Below are 20,788 nucleotides of genomic sequence, written 5' to 3' on the forward strand. Positions count from 1 at the left end.
GAACAGTGGAAGAATTTTACTTTGAATCTCAACAGCATGTAGATTTGCCCCTTAAAGGTATTAAATTAGCTGAAAACTTTCTCCTCCTCCATCAGGAAGTACAGTGACATTCAAAAGACAATGTTTATGCACTCACTAGTGAAGTGTCAGTCAAGTTTTGCGTCAAAGGCGAATACATTTGCAAGTACGCTTTGCAATAGTCAGAAGCAGTCGTAAAAATTTTACTTTTAACTTTTTTTTTTTTAGCCCAAAGTATTTCATTGTTACAGATTATTGTATTAATGTGTTCAATGCAAGGTAAGGTATGCTAATTTTTTGCCGAGGGGGCTGAGCCATAACTGTACTGAGGCATTTTTGAAGGTAGGTGCACAGACAACCAAAGCCCCCCGGTATTTTATGTTATGAAGGGAGATTCCCTGTCCCATACGTTGAAATCAATGCTATACCTCCAGCAAAGCTTGCATCCGAGCAGACTTTTACTATTTGATTTATTGAGCAGGATTTGGAGATGCAACATACAGTAGCAGCGATACAGAGTGGTATTTAGGCTTTGGGTCGAGCGAGGAAGAGGAGGAGGTCAAGCTTCAAATCACCTACACCGTTCACATGGTCAGCTCCTGGAAGCAAGAAGGTTCGAAACATGTAACATGCAAAATTGGTAGGACCGGTCCTTTTGTACTTCTTATTAAGTGGGGTATTATGAACCAAGACGGGTTGGCTTTTTCTAACTTATCCCGTTACTAGCTGAAAACTCATTTATTTGTTCATTTTTATGCACAGAGACAAACCAAAAGGGTTTTTAAAAAGTGCTTTGGTGCCACCTTGGAGTTGTGACATCTTCCTTCAATGAGACTGCACTCAGGGTGCTGAGCTTATACTGCCATCTAGCGGTGAAAAACTAATCCAGGGACGATGTCCAGAACTGAAGAGTGACTGGGGAGAAATTCTACTTGTCATTGATTTGCTGTTCCCCAACCCTCACTGTATGACTCATTCGTCTATTCACCATCTACCATCCTCACCATGATAGCGTTCACGATGTCGTTCTTGTTGTGCTTCAGCGCACGCACGGCCTTTGCTCGAGACACATTGGCCTGAGCCATCACCAGCTCAATGTCCCTCTGCTCCAGACCCCCGTCATCCACCTGGAAGGACAGCATGGGGATAGTCATGACGTCAACTTGTTTTAAAGATAAGTGGGTATACCTCCTCTTCTTCCTCTTCGCTCTCCTCCTTGATGCTCAGGCTGGGTGGGACAGGGGGCGCCAAGGGAGTGGAGGTTACAGGCACCTTGAATTTCTCCGCAGCAGCTTTGTGAGCCTGTTGAGAGAGATCCTCAATCTGGGAAGGAGGGAGAAAGAGAGGAATCAGAAACGATGCAGACAGTGGAAACAAGCAACGGAGATTTATTTGGAAAAGGAGACTTACCTTGGCCTCCCCAAATACGATATAAATATCTGACGCAGGGCTTTTGAACACATCTGGCCGGCTAATGACGAACAGGATACTCTTGGACTTTCTGATGGTTATTCTGGTCACACCATGGACCGGCTTTAGACCTAGTTTAGACATAGCCTACGTGCACAGAGCAGCAGAAGAAACGTCATGATACGCTGGCATCAAAATGATTCAAGGAAGCATTGCTAGTGTGACCTTGCGGGCCTTCTTCTCACTGCGGCTCTGCTTTGGTCGGTTGAGGCCTTCGTCTGGAGAGGAGAAGGACTGCAGGGGAGGCCAAGTGTTATTTGAGACTATTTTAAGAAGCAATGGCACCAAAATCAGCCCACCCTCCTCCATAGGATTGCTTAAAACGACTCAAGCTAATTAATTAGCCGCAAAGCAAGTAGGGCAGGTCATATTATCAAGTAATGTCTGGAAAGAGCAAGTAGAACATTTCATGCACCAACTAATATCAAGTATCCCACTGATAACTTATATCATGATAGCCAATAAATAGGTCATAACTGTTTCATGTGTGTGTGTGTGTGTGTGTGTGTGTGTGTGTGTGTGTGTGTGTGTGTGTGTGTGTGTGTGTGTTGTCCATTTTGATTGGTACAGTTGGTCAGTGCGAGAGTCCGACTATGACACGATGCACTTCTACATTATTTGCAAACTACGACCTCAATAAAAACATACTCATAAATGAATAACTCTTTGCACTGTACAATCAATAGAGGCAAAAAAATGGCATCCAGACACACCTGTGGTTGATGAGGTCTCATAGGCTCCTCCTCCAGCTCAAGGGCCGAGCCATCACTCTCAGACTCATTACAGGAGGCCACGAGAGAACCTGGACAAATACATACACAAAACACACGATTGGGTGTCTTTTATTTTTTGGTCGTTTTTTTTTTTTTTTTTTTTTGTTATTGTTTTCCTTTTTGGATTTTGTTATTGCTGCAAATACTCATTACAATGGCAACAAGTCCACCTGAAGTGTGTCCCCAAGCGTCGAGATGAAATAGCGGCAACCTTTTGTGTATTAAGGAACTGATGTGAAAAATTGACCGAGATACAAGCTTCGGAGCATGTTAAATGAACATTTCCAGGTTTCAAAATCTTTTTTTTTTTTTTTTTTTGCCAGATGCACAACCTGGATGCGTTCTAAAGGAAATCAGTTGAAATTACACAGGCAATTTATTTAAATTGTAAAATATTAGAGCTGGGAATACATTTTTGAAACATCCGCCAAAGGGTACTGACCCATCGTGACAAAAAAAAAAATCTAGGTCGATATATCAAAAACTGGCTGATTTAATTAAACATGAACTCTTTGGCAGTGGTAAGTAATAAGAATCATTGAGAGTCATGGGTAAGGCGTCACTGGCAATGCCTTACCTCATTTCGGCTCTTGAGAGATTTTGTAATGTATAGTAACACTACAAATAGAATGATAAATATCAGGTTGCAATCAAATGAAATGAGGTGCGCTTTTACTCACAGTTGTTTTTGAAGTTTTCAGAAATTGCGTGGCTGCGGTTGACGGGATAGCTTCCTGACTCTTTGTCGGTTAGCCGATGAGAAGAGAAGGGGTGGCTTTCCTTGTGATCAGATTCGCAGGCTCTCTCCATGGATCCACTTCTGATTCCTGCTGCTTCTTTGAGCACACAACGAGGGAGTTCACGGTCGTCCTCACTGTCTTTACCTCTCTCGACTAGGCTGGACTCTTATGGGGAAATAAAATATTGATTGATCAATACCCGATCATATTTTGTGCTGGGAATATAGGTTATGATTTGCAAAACACATGATTCTTACCTTTGGCCAGGTTCTTGATGCAGCCTTGTTTGGTGTAACAGGGTGAAGGAATGGAGGATGATTCCTGGGTTGGCTTGGACACCGCAAAAGTCGTCGTGTGTAAAGCAACACTTGATTCGGATTTAGTCGGTGTCGGATGGGTGATGGCGGCCCCTTTGTCACCGGGAAGAATTTGCGGGGTAAGTACTTGCTGGCTTGTTGGAGAAGTGGAGCTCATTGCGGCGGATGCATCGGGTGCGGCGAGGGAAGGGAGTCGGTGGGCTGAAAGGGCAGGTTGGGATTCTTGCACAGGTGTGGGAAGCTCATTTTGTGGCTCTGTCGAAGCTCGAGGGATGGATGAGGAAAGGGTCGCAGGAGAGGCTGAGGAAGGAAACAGAGTGCATAGTCTGGTGGCCTGCGATAAGGAGGACTGGTCATTGTCTATGTTGTTGTCATTAATGTCCACTGTGATTCTTCTCTCACTATTTGACGGTGGTCTGTTGTCAAGCATTACTGCCCGGTTGTCAAGTCCGTCTTCTTCCTGGTGTGAGTCTCGGTTTGTTTTGACTGTGGCATTGAGGTTCACTGGCGTAGGGCTGTCACAGTTGCGGCTCAAGTCATTTTGACACTTTTCAACTTGAATCTGTGTTCCAGACTTGTTTTTCTTCTGCTGAGGCTCGACTGATGACATTTTATTGTTAGCCATTTTGTCTTGATTCATTATTGAAAGGACGCCCTCAGCATTTGAGCTTCCGTCTTTGGAAGCGTGTTTGGGAGAAAGAGGTTTCTTTTCAGCATCAAGAATGTCAAGGCCGGAGTCTAAATTAGTGATCACCTTAGAGGCCTTGTGTGGTTTCTGTCTTCGCCCTTTCTTCGTAGCACCAGCTTTCTCTGTACAAAGTGCACCCTTAGCAAAACCTTTCGGCGTAGTCTGTGGGGAAGAGGGTGTTTCTTTCTTTTTTTTATCATTCTTTGAGCAACTCTCGTTGAATAGAATAGTATTTTCTTCCTCGCCCGTCCCTGAGTTCAAGCGCACACACTGCTGTCCTTTAGAGGAATCTTGAGTCTTTGGTTCATCAGCACGTTTGTCAGTTGCAGGACTGGCATCAATTGTTTTTTGGTCTCCAGTGTCAGGCTTGACCACCATCTCATCTGATTCTGATTGCAAACCACAATTTGCATCTCCACTGGGTGCAGGTGCATTCGATTTACATCTGGGATTAAAGGAACCAAAGAAACCATCTAGTAAACTAAGTGCTGTGTTACTATCTGGGGTGATTGTCTGATCGCATGGACTTCTTCCTAGTATGCTTTTGAGATGCTGACTTGCTGCAGATTTAGCGATGCTGGTATTATTTAATTGTGTCTGCATCATGTGCGTTGTTTGGGTTACAGGAGCCCCTGCAGGTTCTTGTTCATCTTTGGGCGTTTCAACAGAAGCCCTTGATGGCGTCTCTTCAAGTGGAATATTGGAAACTGATTCTCTGACTTTGACATTCACAAACTCAGGTCTCACTTCCTCAGACAGAGCATTCAGTCCTTCACGCATTGCTATTTCCAATGAGTCAAAGGTAGTGTCATTATTATTGTTGGAATCCATCCATGTTAATTGTATTTGTGTGTCTATGATATCTCCATCATTATTATGATTTAAATTACTGACATCATCATTAAGAAATCGTTCTCCCCCACCTGCCTCCGAGAGCTCCTCAATGGACTTCCAAGAAACCAAGTTGGACACAGAAGTCCCTTCTTCGATCAGTTCATTATCTTCTCTCGGATGCCTCTTTCCATCATTTCTGTTGATATCTTTCATCTCCGGAACGTAACCAAAACCATTGTCATATTTCTGGTATGGTTCACTACTCATGTTCGGAATCATCGTCGTCTGTGTCCTTCGGCCTCTTGTGTCACACATAAGGACACTCTCTGCCTCTAACTCATACTTCTTCCCCAGTGACAAGGAAAGAGACTCGCCTGCTCCCCATACTCCAAATTCAGACACTGATCCTAAATGTAATTGAGACTGGTCATCACACCAAATCCTGGGTTCAGGATCAATTTCCCTTCTTGTATCTGTTTCTGAGTTTTCTCTTTTGGGTGAGATGGCTAGAGGAGAGTGAGGGGATCCTGACGCCCCAAGTACCTTCTCGTCAGTACTCAAGTTCTCCTGACTGGAGTCACCGGGACAATGTTCAGGAGTCAAGGTCAGATTGTCTGCAAGGCCCAAAATAACCTCTGGAGAGCTAGAGATTGGGATATTACTGGGGTTTGGACTTGGGTCTTTAGGGCAGGAGAGAGGAAGCACACCTTTATTCAAGTCATTAGTTGCAGTGGTCATACCCAAACTCAAGGAACCCGAATCAGTAACTCTACAGTCCATACTTCTAAGCTCTACTCTGCAGTTTTCATTCTTCTTGTTCCATTCTTCTCTCTCAGCTTTGTCAGATCTACCGGAGGAGCCCTGTGATGGTAAAATTCTACTTTGTCCTGCAGCTACATTGCTTTCTGACAGATTATGACGATGCTTAATGAGCAATTTATAAGAATCCCTTTCTGGAGTGGGATCTTCTTCTCTGCCTTCCGTGGGCTGCTTCAAACTAATGTCGTTCCTATCATCTTCATCTGCCGATTCCTTGTGAAGAACTGGATTACCAGGGTTTGTAGTCTCTAGTCTCCCAAAATAAGGGCAGGGGTAAGATTGGATAGATGGGTTGTTATGAGAAACATCACAAGGGCTGTGGTTAGGTTCCTCCCGAAAACTAAAATCTTCTTTTATTTCAGTCTTTTTCGCGTTTCCTTTTTTCAAGGGCTCATATTGATGGGCAGCTGTAAATTGCTTTGCTGAGATCTCATCCACTTGTGCAGTTTTTGTTTTGTCTAATGGACTGGAACATCCTGGATCTTCTGTAGGTTTGTGTTCTATTTCATTGCATTTGGACGTGGCAAACATGTCTGCAGAACGACAAATTGTTTCAGGGTGATCCACTATCATATGTGGACTTGGCTGTCTGTGAAAGGTTTCAGCTTGATCGATTGTTGTGGCAGGTCCCTGTTCAGATTCTGATTGAATTTCAGTAGAATCAAGTGTCGGTTCTAATGACTGTGCATGCCTCTCAGTACTGTACAGGCGTTCATCTTCCTCTCCATTATAGGAAGCAGAATCTAATGAGTCATCCGTATCATCTTGGAAACAGAAGAAGTCATCCAGACCGTCATTTATAGATGTCTCTGAGAGTGTATGAAGAAAGGAGGCTGAGCTGTCCTCGTCTGTAGCGCCTTCCAATACTTCTCTAACGTACTCTCCCTCTTCATCATCTTGCTCTTCTTCATCTTCGTTTTCCTCTACCACTTTGACCTCGACATTAGCTCCCTCAACCACCTCACCACTGACGTCAGTGTCATCATCATTAAAATCCTCCTCCTCATCATCGCCACCATCCCCACCTTCCACACTTTTATTCCCATTGATATCATCGGCAGCATAGTCATCGTCATCATCATCATCATCATCATCATCTTCAATGTCTGCTTCCTCTTCTCCTGCTGCATATGCATCCACATCCTTCCCTTCATTTCTGTCCATCACGATTTCATTGTCATCTTCTGTGGGAAATAGAGTGATTTCAAATGAATCTGCTTGAAAGATAAGGCTTGTGTGAGGAGGAAATGGGATCAGAGAGACAGGAATCATCCTTTCGTCTTCTGGTATACCCTCAGCGCAAACTGCCCGAGAGAACATGAAAGAACTGGAGCCAAGCTGACCAAAGGCTTCAGGACAGAAAGGATCCAGGTGAGCGACAGGTGAGTCAGGACTAGGGTGAGATGAGGCCACATCAGGAGTGACAGCTTTGGATGTTTGCTCTCGCTGATCAGATGTGTGTCCATAATCTACCGCAGATAAACATGGGTCTAGTTGCAGTTGGAGTACTGAATGGGTGGGTCTTAGGTGCTCCTCTATCGCTGCACTAGCCTCTTCTACCGGACAGAGGGAGCTCTCAGACTCACCACCATCCTCCTGGGAGTCACTGGTGTGGCTGCTACTGCTCCTCGGTGGAGGTGTATGTGCAGTTACCCAACAAGGGCGACAACTTTCTCTAGGAATCCTGGGCTCATCTTCATCATTTTGAGCTTCTTCCTCTTCAGGTATTGTTGTACCCGTTATCCCAAGCCGTGGATTAATGACATCCTCCGAAGAGTGCGTATTTAATTCCCCTGCCCTCTCCACCTCACGCTCTGGACTCGTTCGCACCTTTTCCTCACCAACTTCATCTCCAATCTCGGACAAGGAGCCAACAAAGCAAGCACGAGCCTCCTGTGTGTCCTCTGAAAGCAGCAGGTTGGGAGAAGTGGAGGGGGAGGCGGATGATGCATAGGAGGAGGTCCAGCTTCCTCCCTCAGCTGTCATATAAGAGCCAGAGGGGGAGGTCACAGGGGAGCAGAGGTCATCGCTGTCTGAGGGTAAGCCTGGTGAAGGGGAGAAAGCGGGAGAGCCTGGATATGAATGATGTTTAAGATGCGAGGCATGTGATGCCATCTTGATTGGAGTGGAAGGGGCTGTATAGTAGAAGTCGGGGTCGAGTGACGAGGGCACACCCACTCGGAGTGGGTCTACAGAACAAGTTGGCTCGGAAAAAGACAGAGTCACTGGACAGGGTTGCTCGTGGACAGACTGGGAAGGCACTTCAACTTTAGCAAGGCTTTGACCCTCTATCTGTGCCATCAAATTGTCATCATTTGTGATGGGCTCCAGACATGAGGAGGATGAGGAGGAAGGTAATGCAAGACTGTTCACGGGGGAAATGTGTATGGTTGAGGGCGGAGCATGTTCTGTTGGATTATATTCTTTGTCTGGGTTTTTAATTTTGCACTTTTCCTCGCTTGTTTCCATCTGGGGCTTGTTAGCATTTGTCTGAGCTTCAGCAAAACGTTGGATAACTGACGATGGGCTTGCCTGATCACAGCGGCCATGCAAGCGTGTTCCTTTCAGGATCCCTGATGGTTTAAGGAGCGTCTCCTGGCCCATTACCACCCTTGTTTCCATGGTCTGCGGCTCTGGATAATCACTTTCCACCTCAGAACCAGTCAGCACCTGGGGGTGATACACAGAACACATATTAAATTTGTGCATCTGCGGCAAGGATATGAAAAATATATCTTCCAAGTCCGACACCGACTTTGATTCTTTCCATTTTAACGGGGACAAAACGGCCACAAGGTCCATGACCGCCTAGTTTCCCGGACAATCTTGTCAGGTTGTTTTGCCGATGGTCAGAGCCTTCAGGTTGAGGTCTTGGAGTCCCAGTGGAGTTAGATGTTGCATGAAATATTCTGGGTCCAAATGGGGATGTGTGTGATGGTAGTAGCTTCTGAGGAGTGCTGGGAGAAGGGCTTGAACCACTGTCAGAAGGAGAAGAGCCACTGTCACTGGGTGTAGACGCTGTGGATGGATGTCTGCTTTTTCCTGGAAAACAAAATTATTTTACACACTTAAAGGCAAATCTGTCCACTTTTCTTTTGCCTCATAACATTAAAGAAAGCTCATCCATCCATCCATCTATCATAAATTTCATAAAAATCTTTGTAGAGATTCTTTGATGATAATATTGAACTGATGAGTCCATAGTTAAACATTTGGTCAATGAAACACGCATGTGGACAAAAAACACTTCCTTTACCTCTTTGTTTATTGATTGGTTTTAATGCAGTAATATATGAAGCTACATTAATTCAGCTTCACGTCAATATATCCTGAGTAGATGTGATGTGAGTCCCTTTCTGTCACATAGAAGGAACAGAGGCTTCATTTTAACTAGGCCATTGTCACCATGACCTCAATCCGCATGCTGATTGGCCATTTTGACACACAAGTGGCACTGCTCTGTGCCAGCCACTGACAAACGCCAACACACACACACACACACACACACACACACACACACACACACACACACACACACACACACACACACACACACACACACACACACACACACGCCACTCTGCCAGTTATCATTGTCACCCTGCTTCCTGAGAACTCCTCATGGCTGTGGCGAGTGCAAGCATCAGCACTTAACATCTCGGCTTGATCTCCACCCCAACAATAAGCTCTGAAGTCGGTTGGTGTATGAGCTGAGTCATGCTTTGCAGACTTGGCTCAAACGAGCGTGATACCCTGCAAAGCATGATCACAACTCAGGGCAATGAATGGTCACCATGCCGTTGTTTTTCCATGCACGAATTACTAAAAGGCAACAAGGTAACTGTTAGCTTAAATGTGAGCTACAATATCTCAGCTGTCGTTCCTTGAATAGCTGTGTGCTGCTCCTTTGGGGGAAGGCAGTGAAACAATAAGTGGAGCAGAATCACTCAGGCTGCAGCGCCTCCTCAACAGGCCTGAGGGGAGTCAGCTAGTGCTCCGACGAAGGGAAAAAAAAACAAAAAAAACAACCACCATTGACTTTCACTCCTTAACTGTCTGTTGCTTTCAAATATACGAAAGATGATGATTTTATTATGTCAGCATTTAAAATATATTAATCTATTGATCTTAAAATTGGATTTGTTTTTATAATTGATAGAGTTCAAATTCCTTCGAAAATATGAAGGAGACCTGAATAATGTAAGAAGGAACAAAAAAAAAAACATAGCACAAAAGGAGCATATTTAATTGTTCAAAAAATCTGTATCATCATGCTTGAAAAAGCCTCTCTTTTATTCCTGTGTAGGTCACGTACGTCCCTCTATCACCATATGTAGTGCGCTCTATCTGACTGGAGCTATGTGGTGGCCAGGGATGGACAAAGCCACCCATTGTCACTCTCTGGCCACTTCCACACCTACAGGAAAGTTTTAATAGAGAATGTTTCTGCCATTTTCACATGGATGCAGTCTTCTTGGACCTCTTGATACTGGCTGTTATCAAGCAAATCAGTGCATGAGATAGAAGTAGACTATGAGAGCCATGGCAAAGAAAATGGCATTTTATAGTACATTACACTCAGGATAATTTTGCTCTTGACTTTGACTTGTTCCTGCTTGATTATGAGCAGGAGTGCTTATAATGTTTTTTTTTTTTTTTTAAATGGCATATTCTCAAATGTACGCTTTCGGCCACCACGGCCAATGTAGCACTAGCTTGGAAGCCAGCCTAGTCAATCCGGCACCACAATGGTTGCTGATAGACTACTATGTAACGCACCACGAGGGTCTTCAAAATAAAAGTGAAACAAGTAATACAGCAAATGGATAGTAATCCCTTACCTATCTTTTACTTTGAAGTTAGTCCTCAGAAGCAATCGGGGCGACTAACTAGATTTTGAATCGAGGCTGGCCTGACCTATTTTTTAGGATGCAAAAGCACAATGACAGACTTGAACTGGAGCGCAATATTCAATTTCCAGTGCTCATGCACACCGGTGCACCACTCTTGTGCACCCCCGATTTTGAATGTGATGAGGATTGTTCTCCATATGTGTGAATTTCATATCATGAAATCCTGACTGTGGTGTGTTCCCCTGGCCACGGCCCACCCCACTGAAAAATTTCTCGCTACACCTCTGGTCGTAACTCTTGTCAACAGTTCATCAACCTTTTACAATGTTACAAAGTTTTAATCTCCAGCAGCCAGGGCCACTGTTGCCGGTGTTTGTGTGTGTGTGTGTGTGTAATTTCTGCCATGCTGCTATGTCATGATCCAGCTAAGGTAGTCAGGGAAGGGCGGAGTCACATTCGTACGTTCAGTCCGACAGTTCACAAAACTGCATACTGCATGAAGGGCGACAATGAGGCTGCATGCGCAGGATGACATGGAGGCACTGGAGCAGAGGATGAGGCAGTGGGCTGAGGACCGGGTTAGGGCGGGGAGGGGTTACGGAAGGAGCAGGGAAGCAAGAAAAACGGGACAGTCACACATGCTTTGGAAGTCTGATTTCTGCAAGTCACAGTCATAAGCTGCCATGTGTTTTTTAATGCCCTAAGATGACATGCAAGTGCCTCACTGCATGAGAGCTCCTATTAACAGATAGTCGACATTGTGTTCTTATATGCTATCACAGCCTTTTTTTGTATTGAAACTCATAGCAGCATCCCTGTTTCTGTCCCATAAGCCCCTGAGGTCCTACCTGGTCCTGGTCCAGGGAGCCCAGTGTCGTCCTTCCCCTGCCCTGGATGCTCATTGGCGGGGACGGATCTGTGAGCGCTCTCCCCCGGCATGCTTCTCTCGTGGCTGCCTCCCTTTGGCTCTGACGCAACAATAAAAGCCAGAATAGACAAGGTGAACGAGGGGGGGGGGGGGGCGATGGGGGAAGAGGAGAGTGGGAGGGAGGGAGCGGAGTGCTTAGCGACCCAACAATCTCATCTTCCCCGCAGCACGTGTTTGTGGATGAGTAAGTTGTTTTCTTCTCTGGCGCAGCGCACGATGCTGCTTTCGTCTGTACCAGGGATGATGGACTCAAAACTCTATCCGTGTATTATGCGCGTGTTTATACGCATGTCGAATCCGCAGTCTCATGTCCAATTCTTCCACTCCTCCCTCCCTTCCCCTCTCTATCCGCCTCTGTGCCAGCCAAGCTCTGACTGGATCTTGGGGAGGTGATGTCAGCAGATTTCATACATCCATCTCAGTGCTGCCCTCAACTGTGAAGGAAGATACTGCAAAAACAAGGCGACGACCCGGCGAAATCTGAAACAAACCGAGGAAAGAGAAACTCGTAAGGATCGACCTCGAATGTATCTAATTACACCCCTTCTGCGCCCCCCCCCGCATGGATTGCTTCTCTAATGAGCCCCCTAAGGCCAGTAAGAGCATCTGTTTATCTTCTCCGACCTGACAGTATCTGCCTCCTCCTTTTTTATACTTTGGCAGATAACAAGTGCAGAATGCATAAGCGCTAATGGAAAGAGAAAGACAGAGGCTGAGCCGCATGAGCAGGAAGGGCAGTTTCTATAGCAACCCAAAACTTCCCACGACACACTTAGTGTTTCGGAGCAGAGCTGAAGTCATGCCGACCATACAAATGTGTCTAAACTTACACAAGACACAGCTCACAACACAATTAAATTCAGGGTGATTCCAGAATTGGAGGTTCTTGAAAAATAACCCATCACATTTCAGATTTTCTGCTAAATATTCATCGATAGGTAATAAACAATCAAAGACTTGATTAACTCTGCTTCAATCAATACAATTAATTTGGTGCAGCACTGGTTAGCATGTCTGCCTCACAGTATAGAGGGCATGGGTTCAATTCCGTCCCTGTGTAGTTTCCATGTTCTCCCCATGCCTGTGTGGGTTTTTTCCGGGTACTCTGGTTTCCTACCACATAACAAAACAGGCATGGTAGTTTAATTGATTACTCTAAATTTCCTTTAGGTGTGAGTGTGAATGGTTATATATCTATATGTGCCCTGTGATTGGCCGGGAACCAATTCAAGGTATATCCGCCCGGATAATTTATTTGGTGTTTACATTACGTAGCTTTCTCTCAGGAGTAGAGGCTAGCTTTTGTTGCTGACCAAGAGGACAAACCTATTTTTGTAAAGAAGAAAAAACATTGTCTTATTCTGATGACATGCATAACAGGGTTACTTGAGGTAGAGACATTCAATCAAGGCTAACTAATAAAAATATGAGATAGAGAGAAAAGAGGACATACCTGTGCTTCTTTTGGAAAAGTGTTTGATGATGTCAAGTCCCAGTGTATCGTGTATAACAATGTTATGGTGACAAGATTGCATGCTTGTGGGATGCACATTCCATGAATAATAATTAAAATATGTTTATTAAAGGCAATGGGTGACTGGTTAGCACGTACGCCTCACAGTGCAGAGGTCGTGGGTTCGATCCCGGCTCTGACCTTCCTATGTGGATTTTGCATGTTCACCCCTGTGCATTTGTGGGTTTTCTCCAGGAACTCTGGTTTCCTCCCACATTCCAAATATATGCACAGCAGGTTAATGGAACAGTGTGTCTGATTGTGAGCATGAGTGGTTGTTCGTCTGTGTGTCCTGCGATTGAGTGGCAAGCAGTTCAGGGTGTACCCAGCCTACTGCCCAAAGACAGCTGGGATAGGCTCCAGCACACCCCGCGACCCTTGCGAGGATGAGCGCATCAGAAAATGGATGGATGGGTGTTACTTATATTGAGTGATTTATATAATCCTTCATGACATGAGTAGGCGTAAGGTGCAAAATTTGGTGCTAATCCAAACACGGGTAATGATTGTTTGGCCTTGGCATTGGTTTTAGACTGTACAGTATCAACTCCAGATTATCTGGATCTGTCTGTCCACATCACACGACGACAGAAACAATTAACAATAAAAGATTTTTATTCCATCACATGATGACTCACACAAATAGTTTAAATTATGACCATCAACTGAATGCTTCCTTATCGCAACATCCTGGCCAAATCTTCTGTATTGATTGAGTGTTCCTCGCAGATGTTGCAACTTGAAACTGACCGTATCAAGATGCGAAGCCTTCCGCTGTTGGGTTTCTGACTCCGGAACGCTTGCTCACCGTTTCCATGGAAACAGGGAAAGCCCCACGCGTTGCCATGGGAACAACAGCCAACATACTGTATATGATCTATATTTCTTGTTTTTCGGTGCAACAGCACTCCTCTGCAATGCTGCACTAGTCTGTATGAGCATGCGTCAGTGTGTGTGTGTGTGTGTGTGTGTGTGTGTGTGTGTGTGTGGGTGTGTGTGTTTACTGTATTCCCTGTGATCCAATTTGTATGCGAACAGCTTGTGATTTAGTTGATTTTGCATTTGTGATCAAGACGAGCCAGTTCACTTGGCCATGTCCTCGGCCACAGCCTTGCCCATCTTGTCCTTTAAATAGGCCAACCTCTGATGCTCCGTCTTCAACTCCAACCACTCGTAATAAGGAACCTGAAACAGCAACCCACAATTACGCAATTTTTTTTTTTTTTTTTTTATGGCGCCACAGAAAGGGTACCGGTGGAGGGACAAAGGAAAGGTACGATGATCATCATAGAACCAAAACTTAACAGGTTGCAATGGAAGAAAGTGGTACACACGTTTTTGTCCTGGCTAAAGCTACCAGAAGTTGCCCTCAATAATGATGAAGAATGAAAGACACACCAAAGTTCCCTCTTCTAGTTTGCTAGCGCATCGATGTTAATGGTGGGTACATGATGGTAAAGACGTGAGTGCGTCATTTGCTAGCGACCGAGCCATCGTGTCCGTCAATGTCAGTCTGTCGTCATTTCAAGCCGATCAAATCTCTTACCTCCACGACGATGAAGCCGGCAAGTTGCAAGTGTCGCTTCATCATGGCGAATCGTCCCAGAAGGTCTTTACTCTTGGAGACAAAGTTGGGGAATTCCCACGCTACAAAAGCAATTCTAAAGCACAACGCCAAGAGCACAATGACTTCAGAAAGTAAAGACTCCAAGAATAAATTGAATGCAAAAGGAGAACCTGTTTCGTGTTATTTTTTCGAACCCACCGTCGTGCCCCTTCAGGTAAAGGGTGCTTTCCGCCTCCATCTGGAAGATGAGGAGCTGTCAGCTGGGATAAGTCAACGAGCTTGTTGTCGCTATCTACTACCACTTCACCCTCTGAAGAGCAAAAAGACATTACAGTGGACTTGTAAAACATGAAACAGTCCACCCGGTTCACGCAACATTCTTGCTGGAATCTGGCCCAAATCTGCTATGTCCAAATGTGATATATTTAACACCCCCCCCCCCCCCCACAGACACACACACAAATCAATGTTATTTTTTACAAATTACTGACCAATATAAAGTGTTGAAATTCACTTCCTCTCTTTGATGCTGCGATGTTAAAGGCTCAACAAACAATGCTTTTTTTTTCCTTTAAGTGAAATAATTGAAAGCAAATAATTGCTCAAATTGTTAGAATAAGAATTCAGTTTTTTGGGGGAAGGGGGGGGGGTTAAGGATGAATCCCTCAGTTCTTCATCATTCATCTTGAGCAAGGGCGTCAAGCTCACAGGCCACTCTGGTGTGTTCCCACGGAGAGCCGTTATGACAGTGAAACCACAAAATTATAACTTGTACACAACAAACTACCTGTAATTTAGAAATCAGTCAACTACTGTATTTTCACGACCATAAGACATACATCAAAGTTTTACATTTCCCCCAAAATGGACATGGCTCCTAATAATGCGGGTCGCCTTACGGATGCACCAAGTTCCAAAATCTGTGAATGCTGATGTATGACGTTGATGACGGGCGCGCTTGCCCAGACTGAGGTTGTGCCGACATGTTCTTTTTATAGAGGAAAGGCGGACCTAACTGAAGACAGCATGCGGACTTTAAAGTGGGAAGGGTGGGCGTGAAAGAAGACACGAAAGGCACGCCCCCCCAGTAGGCGCCAGGACGTGCATTGTGCAAAACAACATCCCAAAAATTGGCACCTAGGAAGAGGCACGCTTACGAAGCACAGTTTAAACGGCAATCGACGTTGGGAATCGAGGAGCCGCGAGAGAATTCAAGATCAACTAATCATTGGTGCTTGGTGCTTATGTTGTATGAAATGGCGCCATCTATCCATCCGGGCAAGTTTGACCGTGGCGCAGCAACATCCGGCGGGCCTTGAGTTTGACCCCCGTGATCTAGAGGATCGCTTCTCACTTCCTTTATGTTATGCACACCCTCCCCCCGGTGTGTTCAATCAATATAGTGCGCATGCTTTCTGTATGATAAATGTAATCATCCATCTCCACGGCCCTCTTACCAATAGTCCATCCATACACAGTGCTGACCCCAATGCGATGCATGCCATTCCTCCGCTCCAAAGTGCCGAAAGACTCTCTCAAGCTGCTCTGTAGTGGGGTTATGGGGGAGGTACTAGTCAGGATGGGCAAAGCATCCGTGCAGGATGGGGATGATTCGGGATGCTCTAAGTGCAATGTGGCGGCGACATGGAGGAGCTTTTGCCTGTAGTTCTCCCCTCGAATTGGACTGCCATCTGCAGGGGGAGGTGGTGGGAATACAAATGAAACATCGTAAAACGTGGCAGAAATGTTTTGGTACTGCTCACTTTGGAGATGTGCTTCTCACCTGACAGCTGAGCAACATGTTCCTGCTGGAGGAGCGGGTTGAGATAGTGTGGCCTGGCCTGCTGTAGCACGCACAGGGACCATGCAACATCTGTCCGAAGGAAAGGCTCTAGGCCTGAGAGGGAGTCCTCCAGCACAGGATGAACCTGAACACAACACAAAAAAAAAAAAAAAAAAAACGGCGTCGAACACAACCTTGTGCAGGATGTACTGTACAGTATAATAATAGAGCGATGTTTTTAATCTTGAGGGGGTTGCTAAATGTGTATATGTAATAAAGGGCTTTCATTCGTTGTTGGCTCACACACATTCAAGTTACGGACGCACTTTATAAGGTTAGCCCTAGAGTAGAGTGGGACCAAATAGGTGCAGGAACATCACGAGTACCTTTTCAAAGTACTCGTCTCCTTTGCTAGGCTGAAAGTTGAGTCTGGCAAACGTCATGAGCATGTTACACAGCTGCAAGGTGCTGTATTTCTCACTGTGCTCCACATAGTGCTGGAGAAAAAAAGAAAGTTAGGACTCAGAAAGAAAGTGATCGTGTTCAGGCAGGAGGAAACGCCGTAATAATGACTTCAAGAGTCCTGTCTGTGAGGTGTGAAGTTCAAAGGACTGACCTCCGCAAAGGCCTCAAAGAGGGGGATGTGAAGCCATTTTAGGAAGGCCATTGATTTTGCAAAGCGCGTGACGTCGGCGGAGGTCAGTACAGAGACTCTGGGCATCAACTCGGACGCCATTCGCTGAAACACTTGGGATTGGTGGAAACTCAGCTTGCCTGGAAAAGCACAATGATGGCTTGGCTGGTGAGTGAGACACCATTCCTTGCGAGTAGAAAAAGCCAAACACACCTTTCAGATAATAGAATGATTAGACTTCTAAAAATGTAATCAAATACAAGAGTAGTATCAAACATGATATAGTCTTGGTCTACTACAAAACCAATAATAAACCCTTGAATCAATGTTTTACAGGCAGACTTTTTGACACAGCTCTTTGTATTGGAGCTTAGAACGCCCAGAGTGCTATTACCGTATGCAAAGGCCATATCGAGTATGAGTGGAGTGGTGAATTCTGCCGACGGTCTCTGGAGGAGATGGTAGGACAGAGCCCTGAGGAGGGGCACGGACCTACGGCCAAGCACAGCTAACGACACGCACACTTTGCGAATCTCTTCTGCTGAAAAGACTTCAGCAAGCTCCAAAGCCTTCAAGCGGGACATGGAAGAAGGGTTAGCAGGGTAAGTATTGGATTTTTACCATATACAGTGATCCCTCGCCACTTTGGACAGTTTTGCAGCTTTTTTTTTTTTTAAATAAATAATGCAGCCATACCGGCACCTATATTACGGAAAGACGCATTGTTTCATGTTGATGCGGCGAGATACAGTACAAGGTTTCCCTGCATGCCTAAATAGCTGCGCCCCAACCCTTTGCCGCCAGTAAAGCAATGTGTCCTGGCTGTGTGGTAGCGTGTAAACCCACTCGTCGGAGACAGCACCATCAACAGGGACACATTAATGTAATGGCAGCGGCAGGGGGTTGGTTCCCAGCCTCGACCGAGTAGCCTTATTTTGAAGGTTTCCCGACCTGGTCAGCAGACACGTCAAAAGGAAGCGGTGACTCTGACTGACAGCTCAGGCGAAGGCTGAATGACAGTTGAAACTGTCAGCTCGGTAAGAGGTTTTTTTTTTCTTCACTAAAAAAAAAACTGAAACTGTCAGCTCGGTAAGAGTTTTTTTTTCCCTTCACTAAAAAAAAACATTGTCTGATTAAATTAAAAAAAAAGAAATCTTAAACCTATTTCAACTAATAAGAAGACAAGATCAACGTCATAGCGCTACCCATCATCATGTTTTTCTCCAATTTAATGACTTCAGCTACACTGTCAGCACCTCCAGCAGAAGAGACTCGAGTGAACCAAATAACTTTAATGTACTGTAGTTTCTGGGGCATTCATTTACTCAACTGCACTTTTAGACTTGCCATCAGGGGGCAGTGGAATACATCATCGCAAGAAGAGAATTAAAAATGACATATAATAGTACAGATTCGATAACTCAGTATTGTAACAACTTGGTTGTGTTTGTCCCTCATGCAATAAATCATTTTACTCTTAAACGCCCCACGCTGTACACAACAGCAATTTCTTTTTAAGCTCTAATACAAATGATAACTTGAGAGATGCCATATCAGTTGGGCTGTGCTGTGGTAGGTGGTATCAGAAGTTATTCTGAAGCTAATTACAGCCATCCAGTGGCACCATTTGGTATTTCAAGTCATGTCAAGTACAACTTTATTGTCAATTTTTTTTATTGAAAAATTTATTTCTTCAGAATGTTTTTTTTGTTTTTTTTTCCCCCCAATGACACCCCGAGTTATGGCATCTATTAGAATGGAGACCATTGGGTAGTTGAGAAAACTTGGTACTTGATAGCTTATTGATTCTGAATGACCGGGTGCAGGATTCCTCCCACATTCCAAAAACACCCTAGTTGGGTGAAATGAAGATGCTAAATTGGACAGAAATGTTTGTCTAAATATGCCCAGTAATTGGCTGACGAAAAGTCCTGTGTTTACTTTAGCCCACCTCTCCCCCAAATTCAGTTGGATTCATTTTATGTAATTAAATAACAACGGATTGGAACTTTAGTTTCTTGTTTATAAAGCAAGAGAATACTACACATGTAACGCCAGGGTTTACTTTGTGTATCAAAACCACCAAGTTTAGTATTTACAGCAAAAGTGATGACAGAACTCATTGTCATACCTTGTCCTCTAGTCTCTCCATTAGGACAGGCGACACGTGTTGTCCTTTGGAAATGAGCGCACTGACTGTTTTGGCATCAGCAATTTCAGTCCAGCGCAGTTCCAGCTGTTTTAGAGCAGCGGTCACGATGGCCACATCCTGCGGTACTTTCCTCCCGGTCCCCCACTCTGCCAGGAAGCCCAGGTTTTTGTAGCTTAACCGGCGGATTCGCCACAGGACCTCCGTTTGGATAGACACCAACACCGGATCCGTAGCGGGGACGCCCATCACCCAGAAAGCCCGCAAGACGGACACAAGAGTGCCGTTCCACACCGTTGATATCTGGAAGATACATAAATGAGTCATTCGTCTTGACGGCTTTGACATCTGGGCACTTGGCTTTCTCACCTGCTGAGTTGTAGTAGCCATCAGATCCTGCAATCTTGAGTCCTTGGCATGCTGTTGCTCAAACCTGCCCTGCGTCTTCTGCATCATCCTCGTCCAAGCCAACAGAGTAGAAGCTGCTTGATTACCATTTCCTCCGTGCTGTTCCCAGGCTTGCAGGATGTCCTCAGGCACCGCAGCCTTTTCCACCATCTCATCCAGCTGGGTGCGAGTCGGCGTGTTTGAAAACACGTCGTCCTTTGACAGCACCCGCCTCTCACACATTGACCTCGCTGAAGTCCACGACTGGCACCGATTCTTCTGCAGATGAGCCAGGCTGGCCGCTGACGTAGGAAAGCAGGCAGCCGCGGTTTGAGGGGAGGCCCTGCATAGCAGGCGGACATATCTGCCCAAAAAACGAGTGGCCATAGGGCTCCAGAGGCGGGGCCGCCGCAGAAAGATGAGAATGAGTTTCACTTGTCAGTAGCCCAGTGCACCATTCCACAGATGTCCTAAAATGACATTGGACAATACATTTGAGTTTAAACAATACTGATCAACGGCAAGTTTTAATCAGAGATGGCTTTATGTGTCCCTAAACATATTTTGATGCACAAATACGAAATTCTGAATAGAAATGCCGTGATAGTTTTGATGTAATAAAATAATTAGTTCTTTCAGTCCAAATATTATTAAAGTTAATAAAATAGGGAACGTATTTCGTGTGCATATGTTATCACGAGTTCAGCATATAACTGACAGTAAAATATATTTTACTTTAGTTCCAAACTACATTAGATAATTTGTACTCTGTACAGGCAGATCTTCTACTTTTACGTTCGTTTTTTTTTTTTTACACAGTTAAATAATTAATTACAGAGAGCGAGTACTACTGCCACCTCTGACACGCACACAGGTCATGCCATCATGATTCCTCAGTATGTCACGAGCATGGTTAGAAAACGGTAGTTGGTGAAAGGCAAACACTGTTTATTTTCATCAACGATTGGTTGTCTAATAGCCGTGCAGCAAGCGTCAACTGTCCCCATCTAACACGAAGTCCTGCAGACAGGACGGGCAAAGTCGGCAGTGGTTCTTGGGCTGCCAAGAAATGTGAAATGCTGACCTTGTCGAGGAGCTTAAAGACGTCTAAATCAGCAGTTTCTTCCCCACTCACAGGTCTCTTTGCAAACAGCAGCAGGCCGGCATGAGCCGAAGCACAACTGGTTGTCATAAACAATGCGCATATCACACACAGATAATATTAAATACTTATGAATGTGGTGCTTCACATGGCTAGTCAGGAAGTCGCCAGTCGCAGGAAATCTACGTCACTAACGTCACGTAACGTGAGTTA

General features: G+C 45.0%; 2 protein-coding genes across 2 annotated transcripts; both read right to left on the bottom strand.

The window, feature by feature from the left end:
- Nucleotides 1–458: 458 nt before the first annotated feature.
- Nucleotides 459–11,783, bottom strand: nacad (NAC alpha domain containing). The gene is made up of 10 exons (XM_019873629.1): nt 11,361–11,783; nt 8,415–8,701; nt 3,259–8,329; nt 2,942–3,166; nt 2,202–2,290; nt 1,654–1,722; nt 1,429–1,575; nt 1,207–1,341; nt 1,023–1,145; nt 459–617 (listed from the first exon to the last, which is right to left on the bottom strand). The coding sequence occupies exons 1-10, from the start codon at nt 11,449–11,451 to the stop codon at nt 603–605; spliced, it is 6,252 nt and encodes a 2,083-aa protein (XP_019729188.1). The 5' UTR covers nt 11,452–11,783; the 3' UTR covers nt 459–602.
- Nucleotides 11,784–13,550: 1,767 nt separating this feature from the next.
- tbrg4 (transforming growth factor beta regulator 4) lies at nt 13,551–20,767 on the bottom strand. The gene is made up of 11 exons (XM_019873659.1): nt 20,558–20,767; nt 19,456–19,943; nt 19,069–19,389; nt 17,332–17,506; nt 16,920–17,077; nt 16,690–16,800; nt 16,304–16,448; nt 15,978–16,211; nt 14,719–14,830; nt 14,500–14,614; nt 13,551–14,138 (listed from the first exon to the last, which is right to left on the bottom strand). The coding sequence occupies exons 2-11, from the start codon at nt 19,858–19,860 to the stop codon at nt 14,037–14,039; spliced, it is 1,878 nt and encodes a 625-aa protein (XP_019729218.1). The 5' UTR covers nt 19,861–19,943; nt 20,558–20,767; the 3' UTR covers nt 13,551–14,036.
- Nucleotides 20,768–20,788: the final 21 nt, after the last annotated feature.

The sequence above is a fragment of the Hippocampus comes genome, unplaced genomic scaffold, assembly GCF_001891065.2.
Source record: "Hippocampus comes isolate QL1 unplaced genomic scaffold, H_comes_QL1_v1.1 scaffold383, whole genome shotgun sequence".
In the NCBI taxonomy this organism is placed as follows: domain Eukaryota; kingdom Metazoa; phylum Chordata; class Actinopteri; order Syngnathiformes; family Syngnathidae; genus Hippocampus; species Hippocampus comes.